General features: G+C 34.7%; 1 protein-coding gene across 1 annotated transcript; it reads left to right on the top strand.

Annotated features, from left to right (window-relative positions):
- Positions 1-292: 292 nt before the first annotated feature.
- On the top strand, positions 293-2,189 carry LOC107888762 (NAC domain-containing protein 100). Its single transcript, XM_016812960.2, has 3 exons — positions 293-584; positions 924-1,192; positions 1,275-2,189. The coding sequence occupies exons 1-3, from the start codon at positions 434-436 to the stop codon at positions 1,821-1,823; spliced, it is 969 nt and encodes a 322-aa protein (XP_016668449.1). The 5' UTR covers positions 293-433; the 3' UTR covers positions 1,824-2,189.
- The last annotated feature ends 10,185 nt before the right edge of the window (positions 2,190-12,374 follow it).

Here is a 12,374-nt window from a genome sequence, read left to right on the forward strand (position 1 = left end):
AGAGTGTATCAAAGACTCAACCTCCCTCTTACACAAAACAATCCCTCCATTAGTCAATGCTACAATTGTTTGGCTTTGTCAGTAATAATTTAAAAAGCTTAGTGACAAATCAGTAAATCCACCATCTAGTTATTCACTCACTGTACAGTAGTATTGTTTGTTGTAAATTTCAAAACCAAGTATTTTTCTTGCAGCATCTTTTGTCAAAGTGTTAGATGTAATTTTCATAATATAAAGAATAAATAAAAAGTTAGTCATGGCAGCTTCTTCTTCAAGAGGGAAGTTATAGAACATAAAGTACACGCTACCCCCATTTCATATCTCCTTTCATTTGATGTTTATAAGGCCTTCTTATAGCGTCATCTTTACTTTGGGAACTTGGTTTTGGGTTTTTTGCATATAGACCTCTGGTTTTATCGAAGGAGAAAAACAAATGGAGAATCTTCCTCCAGGGTTCAGATTCCATCCCACAGATGAAGAACTCATCACTTACTATCTTTCCCACAAGGTCTCTGATATCACCTTCACTTCCAAAGCTATTGTCGATGTTGATCTCAATAAATGTGAACCTTGGGATCTTCCAGGTATATAGCTTTTGAATCATTTCTTTCTAAATTCTAACCAGATTTTTCTACTCTTCATGCTTGTTTTAACTTGACAGTAGTAATAATCATAAGAAGCTATTGTTAATTTTCTTGATTAATGTCCAAATAGTTACAAGTTTTCAATCAAACAAGTTTTCTTCTTTTTTTTTCTCCTCCTTTCTGGGATAATTTGACATTTTTTGTTTGGAATAACATACTAATTATGCAGATTAGTCTTGGAAGGAAAATAAAACTATGATTAGTAAATTAATTAAATCTATTAAGGTTATGTAGGCCAATTATGAGTATTGAACATTTTGCTACTCTATAATAATGCAGCCAAGGCATCGATGGGGGAGAAAGAATGGTACTTCTTCAGCTTGAGAGACCGAAAATACCCAACTGGGCTTCGAACGAACCGAGCTACTGAAGCAGGGTATTGGAAAACAACAGGCAAAGACAAGGAAATCTTCCGGGCAGGTGGCGTTCTCGTTGGGATGAAGAAAACCCTAGTTTTCTACAAGGGAAGAGCCCCCAAGGGTGAGAAAAGTAACTGGGTCATGCATGAGTATAGGCTTGAAAACAAACACCCTTTCAAAGCCTCAAAGGTATGTATAACTTGATTCATTGAAGGCATTTCTAATGATATAATAATCTACTTTGTTTTTAATCCTTGAATAATTTGTACAGGAGGAATGGGTGGTGTGTAGGGTATTCCAAAAGAGTGCAGCAGTGAAGAAACCGCAGCCAAGTTCATCCTCACAACCCTCGCTTGGATCTCCATGTGATGCAAATTCAATTGTGAATGAGTTTGGAGACGTTGAGCTACCAAACTTGAACATCAATGCCAACCCATCGTGTGGGTTCAACGACATTGCAACACCTAGTTACAGTAATAATGTTAACCATGGCCATATGAACGCCATGAACTTAAACCTGGATTTCGGAGCAGCTAGCCTTCCATCGTCGCTTTCATGGCCTTCTAGCATTTTAAGCCCTAATCTTTCCATGAATTCCTTTCTCTTTAAGGCGTTGCAGCTTAGGAATTATCAACCAAGAGATGTTTCAGGTATGGATTATTCGATTCTTTCGTCGACACAAGGGATTAATATTCCTCCATTTGGAACAGATCTAGCTTCTAATTTCCAAGGCGCGGCGGCTTCTTCTTCTAAGGTCGTAGTTCCTATGCCTCAACAACAACAACAGGAGCAACCATTCAATATGGACTCCATGTGGTGAAAGTTATAATCTAAAGTGTGAAAAAACTAACACATTTACACTTGTTTTCCGTCTCAAAATCTCAATATTCTATGTGATATGAAAGGGTTGATTAAGATGAAAACAATCTCAATGCTGTAATGAGCATGCAGTTGCCGAGTATCGATCTTAATTACTATGTTTATGTACGTAGGTAAATGTGGGGGAAAGAAATACCCTAGTGATCTCCTGTTCTATATGTTATCTTTTCTAGAAGTAGAATGCTCCTCATAGCTAGGTTGCTAGTATACCTTTTCCATCGGAAAGTACTGATCAATGTCCTGTCCATAAATTCCAATTTCTATAATAAGAAATCTTGCTCTCTTTCGGTCTAGCAACTTAACATTACATTATTTCATGCTCTCTCTCTCTGTCTGTCTCTCTCTACATATATATATATAATTGATGGCACCTGTTGCGTAGTGGTCAGTATCACCATCACACAAATGGGTATTGTCTGCTTCGGTTACCCACTTTTAAAACGGCTAAGGTTCTTCATGGTTTAATCACTTGCTAGATCAAATAGTCTATGTTGATAACGGCCTTAGGTTCAAAACAAGGAAAAGTTACACCTTAGCTTTCTTTAAGACAGGTGACAAAATCTCTAGGATTACTCATGGCATCCAAACAGGATAATACTGATTTATGTGATGATATCAGGCAGTAGGTTAAATTAATATATAATATGTAATGTTATAAAATTTGTGAAAAATTATAAAAACCTTTTAGCAAATTTTGTGCGTGCTGAAACTTTTGTTCTTAATGTCTTACTACTAAATTTCTGTAATCATCCAGTTTTATGATGTACTTGACTTTTATTTTTTTTCATAGAAAAGCTTCATATAAGGTGAATACAATATTGAACAACAGCCAAATCAAAAAACTATTCTCCCCTTTGCTCATATTCGTGGGGTAAAAGATCTTAGATTAGGAAGAATATTACCAAACCATTATCTCCATGGAATATTAGTCATTCTAGGGTGTTGAGGCAAGTTTTAAAATCAATGACATGAGCAGTTATAAGTGCTCTTGGCACTGCTCAAGTGTCCAAACTTGCCTAATTTGTGTGCATGTTTTATTAAAGTGTTATGGTGATTTGTTTGTATTTTTTGAGAATTTCGTGTATCTAATCTTGTGATTATAATTAGAGAAGAAGTTGAATGAAGCACAATTACTTTCAAAGAATTCTAATGTGATCTACTTATTTTATATACCATGTTATGCATTCCAAGAATATACGGGTTAACTTTGTAAATATATATATATCACAATCTTTTGTATCCTTATATAAAGGGTAATTGATATGATGATTACTTAATGAAGTTGGATTCTAGCTCCATATATGAAGTCTTGTTGAAAGAGATTGTTGAGGTAATTATGTGAGTAATGCCTACTACAGTTGGCACTGTGCAAGTCATATAAATTACCTTATTTAGACTTGACAAATCCTTTGAACCCAAAGAGTTGGACCATGACTTAGATGATATTATGATCATGTGCTTATCGATCTTATGAAGCAACAATGGACCGAATTAAATTACGCAATCAGATTCCTTGATTTAAAGAGATTATTAAGGATAACTTGGAAATATATCTTGTGGATCCATGACTTATCCTTGAGTTCAAGAAGATATTATCATTGCTAATTGTGTTGAGGATAACTTGGAAACATATGTGTGATAGGACTTAAATCACTATTAGCATGAGGTTAAGAGATAGTAGATTATTTCTTTGGGAACTGGCTCACAAACATAGAGAAATCAAACTACATAAATAATTACATTGTGTTCATCTTTGTTCTTTCGCAATGACAAAAGCAATAGGCACTGCTTGTAGCACTATTACCCTGTTCTTGCAAGTTTCAACCTGTTGTTTCATAAAGTCTCCAATAATTTATGCCTTCATGTTGGAGATGACCGGATTTATGCTATGGCCTCCTAGAAGGAGGGAAAATATCTAACTTTGGCTATTACGCCAATGGTAAATGGCCTTGGAATGTTACACTTAAAACCAGCAATGGTGTGAACCTAAAAGTCATAAATAAAGCATCCATACACATAGATCCATTATAAATAGTTTCATCTGGAAACTGGGGAATTATGAATCCCCATGTTACATTATTCATTTATAATATTTCGGCGACCATACATTGGAAAGGCCTATGGACGTTGTTCCGGTATCATGGAGATGTTATTGATGCTTTCATTTCAGCTAAGAAGAGTAAGAGTGGATGAAAGCTTGGATTCGTGTCATTCAACAAAATGGTGGATGTACAAAAGGCTATCAACAGGTTAACCAATTTTGTGATTTTATGGAATAGGATATCAGTATATTTGGCAAGATTAAAAGGAATGAAAGTATGGAGAAAAGTATCAATTACAGGGGATTCAAAACAGAATATGAAAAATCATAAGTAAGGGATGGTAAGTGGGAAGAAGGAGATGGATATCGAATTCATTATAGGAGAAACATTTAGTAGAAGTAGGTACGATCTAAGTTTAAAAGAAGTTATGGATGGTAAGGGGAAAAATCAAATTAAACTAATCAAGGGACATGTAGACGATAAACAACTATGGAAACTTTAGAAATGTCTGGTGGGAGAAATTGCTACGTTTTGCTAAATGAAGAGTTTTACAGAAAGAATAGTTTGAAGTGGATTGGTTGAAATCATAACTAGAAGGATTAATGGAAGACATTTCTTAATTGAAATACTAGATGATGAATTAATCAGTATTTTAAAACAAAACGATTAGACATATCTGAAAGAATTTTTTGTCAAAATAGAACCATGTTAGGAGAAAATTGTATCGATAGAGAGAGTGACATGGATTGAACTATCAGGCTTGCCTTTGCATTGCTAAAACTACACATCTTTCAAAATAATAGTAGGATTGTGAGGAGAGTTAGTGTCTCTTGGCGAGAATACAACGAAAGTGAATAGTTTCGACAAGATGTCGGTACTAGTATTAATCACACAACCAGAACAGATCGATGAACTGATATTTCTAGAGGTTGAAAAGGTGAGATTTTTGGTTAGAGTTAAGGAAATAGGCTTGTCAAAATCATTCGACAATATCAATGGGAAAAATAGAGTGAAGGAAAGAGAAGGGTTAGAATCAATCCAGGAGAATGATGATGAAATTGTGTCTGAGTTGGGATCAACGACAAGAATGCGACCGAAAAAAAATCGGATGAGAGACAAACAAACAGGGGATGATGAAGCAATTAATGCTATTTTCCTTGAAAAAGAAAATGATAATGGTGGCTATCAGAGAACTTGGGAAAATGAACCAAATTAGAGAGTGGAACAGTTGTATGGGTTTAGGACTGGTACCAATTTGGAGGAGTAGGATGATAATTGTTGTAGCCAACGGGCCAAAGAAGATGTTAAAATTATGGGTCTAGCTGCTGTTGAATTAAACATGCAGGATAAGTTTGGGAGACAGGAAAAACAAAAGGGGAATAGGGTGTTTATAGGCTTGAAGGAAAGACTGGACGTAAAAAGAGCCTAAACATTGAGACTATAAGGGAGTCCAGAATCAAATATTTTGGACAACCAATTAGAGAGAACATAGTTGGGAGGAGAGGATTGTGAAGATAGGTCAATAATAGACGTGGATTCATCAAATCAAAAAAGGAAGAAAAAAGTGTAGGGTAGAAAAATACATCCCATGATTGAAATATAGGATCGCTTCCTTTCAATAAAGGAGAAAAATAAAATAGATCAGGTGTTGATGAGATAAAAAGGGAAAGAAATATCGGCTAGAGATCAGACTGTTGTAAATGCTTCTCTTTCTGGTTCTGATATAAGCAACAAAAGGAAGTTGATCCTCAGGGAAGCAAAGAAAGCCTGGGATGTTGGAAAGAGGTTGGGATTTAGCATAAAAGGGGACAAATGTGAAGTAATAGATGAAATAATGAGGTTGGAGGGACTATAGCATTGTGAAGAAGAAGGAATTCAGAGGTCGACCAAAACTAAAACATGTGTGATTTTTTTATTGCTCGGGTTATCTTTGTCATTATTCAATTGCATATTTGTGGTGTGAGTTGGTATGAGGATTTTATAGTGGAATATTAGAGGTATGGGCTCGAAAGCTAAGATATCATCTGTTAGAAGAGTCATATCAAGGTAAGGGCAATTAGGTGTTTTATTCAAGAAACTAAGTTAGAAACAGTCACTATTGACATAACAAGAAAAATATGGTAGATTTTCGGCAATTATTGGGTGTTCAAGAGGTGTGGTTAAGATTTGGGATAGAGGTAGTGTTAAGTGGATAAAGATCTTTGTGATGAAAGGTTCGTAGTAGCAAAAAGGAGATGGTCGGCTGAAGGCATAGAAGCAACCTTAATTAATGTTTATGCCCATAATGTTATTTCGGTTCAAAAGATATTATGGATGAATCTTTTAGCTTTAAAGAACTTGTTTCCTTGCCCTTAGAGTATTGGTGGTGATTGCAATGTAGTGAGAAATAAAAGTGAAAGAAGCAATTGTGTGAGTTTAAAGAATGGTCAAAGGAATTTAATAGCTTCATCAACAACTGCAAAATGGTGGATTTAACTTTGACGGGGAAAATTTCTTATTGGTATGGACTTAATAATAAAAAGAGCAGATTGGATTGATTTTTATTGGAAATGCAATGGCCATTACGTTTCAATGATTCTAGCAGTAGGGATTAAATAGATTTGTTTCTGACCATATCCTGGTCTTGTTGTTGAACGAATCAGTTGATTGGTGATCGTGTCCGTGCAAGTTTATTAATACGTGATGTCTGAAAAGTTGAGGAAATTGAGGGTCGCTCTCAGAAAGTGGAATGAAAATTTCAGAAGTGAAGTGGATAAAAGGATTGAAGTAATTGAAAAAAAGATAACGGAATTTGATAAAATTAGTGATTGAAGAGATTTAAATGAATTGGAAATGGATGAGCTTAGAAGATCGAATCTAGAGTTGTGGGTAGTTGTTAAATGTCGTGAATCGATTTGGTGTAAAAAATAAAAATTATTTGGTTAATAAAAGGTGACTCCAATTATGTTTGTTTCATAAAGTAGTAAAGATTAAATTGAAGAAGAGGATGGTGCATGGTTTAAGATTCGGGGATTCGTGGTGCAATGGCACAAAGTTGTTGAAGGCAAAAATGTTCAATTCGTTCTGTAATTACTTTAATTGCTCATCGAGAAAATGGATAGTGGATATGGATTTGAACTTTAAGAAGATATCCGAGGAAGATGCAGTGAAACTCAAGTTATCTTTCACATTGGATGAGATTAAGGAAGTGATCTGGAGTTGTGACACCAACTGGTTAGTGTTAAATTTGCATTGGTTTATATGAAAAGTAATGGTATGGCTACAACGTTGGCTATTGCTAGGGTGAGAAGATCAGAGTTATTTAAAGCTTGTTGGTGATATATTATTGATTATTTAGTAGTTTGGTCAAATGTAGGATGTTTTGTTTCTTTATTTAATTGGGTGTTTTGTAATTTTGACTAGGAATGAGATTGACGTTTCCCAACATTTTTCTATTATTAATATGTGCATATCGATCGAGAAAAAAAACCTTCATCTAGAAACTAGTTAGCTGCGGAACACACTACTCGAAGTCATGTTGTAATATGATTTATGAGAAATCACACCTAAAGGTGAATTACTATAAACTCATTTAGGCAGTCCCAGCCTCATCCTCCCTTGAATTAAGGGTTTCTGTATGGAAATTATTGAAAAGTAGGATCCCCACTAAAAGTGAACTTGCAAAAAGTAACATTTTTCTGGGGGAAGCTTGTTTTGGCATATCTTGTGGTTGTGAAGAGAAAATTGTGTGTCACTCGATTCTTAGCTAGCAAGAATCATGGGGTATTTGGAAATAGTTTGCAAAGCTATAGGAGGTCCATTGGGTGGCACCAAGAGACCCAATCTCATTTTTCATGGCTTGGCAGTTCACTTCAATGTGGAGCTGTAACACCCCTAACCCGTATCCGTCGTCGGAACAAGGTTATGGAGTATTACCAAAATTTTTTAGAACATTTGCAGATATTTCAAGTAAATTACTATTTATTTTCCAAAGTCATTCATAACGTCCCTTAAATGGACCCTCGAGGCCCAATAAGAACATTAAATTCGAATCAGGACTTAATCAGGAACCCTAAGAATTTTCGTGAAATTTTCAAAATGTTTCCAAGTTACAGGGCTCACACGCTCGTGCGGTACAAGGGACATGCCCATGTGACCCTAGGGTACACCCGTGCTGTAGGCTGTGTTCGACCCCGTGTAACTCTCTAACTTGTGCACACAACCATGCCACACACCCGTGTGCTAGGCCGTGTGGTTAAATAATTCAATTCGAAATTAGGTGCAGGTTTCACACGACCAAGACAAACACCTGTGTCTCTGCTCGTGTGCTCAATTCTGAGCATTCTATTTCTCAAAATTTAGGTGCAGGGGACACACGACCTAACTACATGACTATGTACCTGGCTGTGTGTATCATACGGCCTAACTACACGCTTATGTACCAGTCGTGTGTCCCACACGGTCTAGACACACACCCGTGTGTCTGTCCGTGTGGACAAAATAAAGTCATTTCCTAGCCTCATTTTTCACCCAAATTTATCATTTTCTTGCACTAAAACATACCAAGTACAATCCAGCCATTCCAAGCATTCAACTTAATCAAATTTAGTTATTCAACATGGTATATCATTTCATGCATACATGTGGTATATCATTTCATGCATACATGTCTATAATCTTACCTTAGTTAAGTCCTCAAGTTAGACATAGTCTGATCAACTACTTAACATATATGTAGCTACCATAGTTTGACATTACAAGTATATTAAAACAAACCATTACTAGCCATTCCAATGGCTAGATTACAAGCATCATTTACATTTACATGCCAATATGGCCAATATATCCTATATATGCCATTACAACCATAATTGATTTACCATTTTGTACCGACATGGGCCGATGGATAGTGTGAGTGATCTCCGCCAAGCTTCCAATCCAACTAGCTTCTGATTTACTATAAAACAGGGAAATAAAACTAAGTAAGCATAAAATGCTTAGCAAGTTCATATAACATGGTACTTAACTTACCATTCATTCTATTTTGAGGTAACTATGTAAGGCATATTCAATCAATTTGACCTCAAGCCTTATACACATCCTCATTACCCTTGTTAGCCATATATTCCATAATAACATCTCAAACATATATAGGCTCAACGACAATCAAGTTTCCATGCACATATGCTTTCCGCAACATGTATTCATTTAACATGTATAAATCATCTCTTTATTTTACAAGTAAAATTTTGTAATAGTTCATCTCGAGTTCAGATCATTCCATATTAGAACTTTACCCATATTACTCAGAATATCAAGGTCACGATTAGTACACTCAAGGTGTACAAGTCCATAATAAAGAATGAACATATATTCATAAGATAAAATCCATGTACAAATATCATCATCACATGTTTTCATATATCATTTGTCATGGATCATCATTCTCTTGTATTTCAGATGGATACGTGTAATAACTCATTGCATCATTCATATCTTCTCATGTCTGTAATTGTCTCCCATTGAATTTATTCGGAATATCAATGGATACGCAGGTAATACACTCGAGGTGTACAAATCAAGATTCATCAAATCATGTCCAATGGTACCCATAAGGTACTATATCAGAGAGTACACTCTCGAGCCACACATGTATACAACAGGATTACCAGTCCAGGCTAAATCCTTTTTATGACATATGCTCTAAGGAGCTTGATCTGGATTACACGTTCGGGCTAAATCCCATCTATAACATGTGCTCGAGAGGACTTATATCAGGATTACCTGTCCAGGCTAAATCCTTGTCTGTAATAAGGTCAATAGGATTACTCGTCCGAGCTAAATCCCATCAGCAACAAATGCAGGACCTCATTCATTTCAGGAAATCACATACCCATCGATTTTCTATTTTTACTCAATCGGGATGTAAACATTTTTCTCAAGCATTATTGGGCATGTGATTATTTCATACATCCACAACATTCATATAATTCAAATAAACACATTCTACATTCATTTCAAGCATATAGGTAACATTCTCACCGTTTATTCTTTATTATCTATCGGGCATTATCATTTAATTTAAATATTTTTATTTATTGGGCTTGATCGGACAATAGCCATTTCACATGTTTATGAAATTTATACAATTTACATAAACACAATCAATGCAAGCATATAAATAAACACAATTTAGTTACACGAACTTACCTTGACAATGTTCGTGTACGTAAAATCCACTAATCCGACATTTTCCTCTTTCCTTGTTCTAGATCTGAATTTGGTCTATCCAGATCTATACGAGTAAATTTTACATCAATTTATCATATTTCATACTCATTTGGACTCAATTTACATCCTAGGCAAAATTACCATTTTGCCCCTAACTTTTCCATAAATTTCCATTTCGTCCCTAGGCTCGAAAAATAAAATTTATGCAATTTACTCCCTATTCCCAGCCTAACCAAAATCCCATTGCAAAATTTACAGCACATGTATTCATAAAAATTCATCGTTTTTTCTTCAATTTCACAACTTTACATTTTAGTCCCTAAATCATGTTTTTATCAAAAATCACTTTGTAAAAGTTGTTTTTCTATCAACAACCTTTCATTTTATACCATAAATTCCTAATTTTCAGCATATACATCCATGAACCATTTTCCATACTTTGATAACTTCTCAAATTGATCCCCCAAATAGATAGATTAAGCTATCCCAGTTTCAAAAATATCAAAATTACTAAAAAGGGCCAATGAAACTTACCCAATTTGGCCATGAAAGTTTCTTCTCTCTCCCATAGGGTTTCCATATATTATTTTGGGGGATAATATGATAAAAATGATTTTTATTTCTATTTAATAATTTATCATCTTTTAATAATTTTGATTTCCAATTTTGTCCTTAGCCTTTTTCTAATTTTCCATGGATGAATCATCCAAAAATATCTACTAAATTTTTATTGATGGTATAATTACCATATAAAGGCCTCAAGTTTTGAATTCCATAGCTATTTAATCCTTCTAGCTACTAGAATTCAACTTTTGCATTTTATGCGATTTAGTCCTTTTCGTAATTAAGCACATAATCGATAAATTTTTCTTATCAAAATTTTCACATGAAATTTCTATCACATTATGTACCATATAATAAAATAAAAATAAATTTTATTTTCGGCTCGGATTTGTGATCCCGAAACCATTGTTTCGATTTCACCAAAATTTGGGCTATTACAAGAGCCATTGCGATAAACTTTGGAGATTAGTGTTCTTTCTTATTTTTTGGTCTATTTGGAATCATAGAAATGAAATTATCTACAAAGATAAATTTTGGGACCTAATGTAACACCCCAAAATTGTAATTTTTGATTTCGTAAATGTGTGACACACATTTGAGTATCTACTTTAGTGGTTAAGTGTTCTGGGTGTGTGTGAGAGGTCCCAAGTTCAAGCCTTACTTGGGAAGAATTTGGTATTTTTATAAATAAAGCCTTAACCTTGTGCAAAGGGCTTAAGTTTAATTGTTGGTAAGTTTATATCAGAATGGGCCTATTGGTCTGGTGGTTAAGTGGATTGTTGGAGTGTTGGAGGTTTTGTGTTCAATTCTCTGTGATGGCGTGGATATAGTATTTTTGCTCAAATTTCAGCTAAGAGTTGTGTTAGGGCAAAATTTTGAGTAGTTTTGTTTTAGTGGGTTAATAGGGAGTGATTTTAGAAGATAATTGGGGAAAGGTTATCAAAAAATAATTTGATTATCTTTTTGTTACAAAAATAATAATAATAGAGTTTCGATTTTCTCTCCAATTCCCCAAACTTTTTCTGAAGTTTTTTTCTTCTTTTTTTTTCTCTCCTTTACTGATTCTCTCCCCCAGTTACTACCGAAATTTCCATTATTTTCCCCTTCCATTTCTTTGTTCTTTTTTTTCCAATTAATTCAATTTTTCATTGTTGGTTGCGCGTGTTCGGTAAGTAACGATTTTGTCTATTGCTAATCGTTCTTAGTTAATCTCTAAAAGAGGAATTCCTTTTTGGTGTTTAGGACTTAATCAAGGGGCTGGTGGTTTTGAATCGACGCTGTGATTGTGCAAGGTCATGGTTACTCAAGAGAGGTAAGGATTTTGTTAGGTTTTTAACCAAGTTCTTTCCAAAAGTGGTTGATTAAAAATGAATTAAGTGATTAACCTGGAGAAATGTTGGTCGATTTTTAGGTTCTGGAGGCTTAGGAGTGCTTACGCATTAGAAACGATACCAAGTGTGTACCCGAAATGCAAAAAATAGGATTCGATGAAAAGCCAAAATTGCTTGCTGTAGAGAAATAAGAGAAATAAGAGAAAATGATGCCAAAAAAAATTATAGAAAAAGGAAATAAGGCTGTTATAAACTAGGAAAACAACATTTTGCACTAAAATAGTTTTGGATAGCAGCAGTAGTCTAACTTTGAAAAATCATCAAAAATAGTGGAAATTGAGTTAG

Source organism: Gossypium hirsutum, chromosome A09 (genome assembly GCF_007990345.1).
Source record: "Gossypium hirsutum isolate 1008001.06 chromosome A09, Gossypium_hirsutum_v2.1, whole genome shotgun sequence".
NCBI classification, from domain to species: domain Eukaryota; kingdom Viridiplantae; phylum Streptophyta; class Magnoliopsida; order Malvales; family Malvaceae; genus Gossypium; species Gossypium hirsutum.

What these genes read in the sequence shown, in the direction of transcription:
- LOC107888762 (XM_016812960.2), top strand. Translation starts at nt 434, where the DNA reads ATGGAGAATCTTCCTCCAGGGTTCAGATTCCATCCCACAGATGAAGAA. An exon ending in TGAACCTTGGGATCTTCCAG is followed by an intron (nt 585 to 923) that starts GTATATAGCTTT and finishes ATAATAATGCAG; the next exon opens with CCAAGGCATCGATGGGGGAG. An exon ending in ACCCTTTCAAAGCCTCAAAG is followed by an intron (nt 1,193 to 1,274) that starts GTATGTATAACT and finishes TAATTTGTACAG; the next exon opens with GAGGAATGGGTGGTGTGTAG.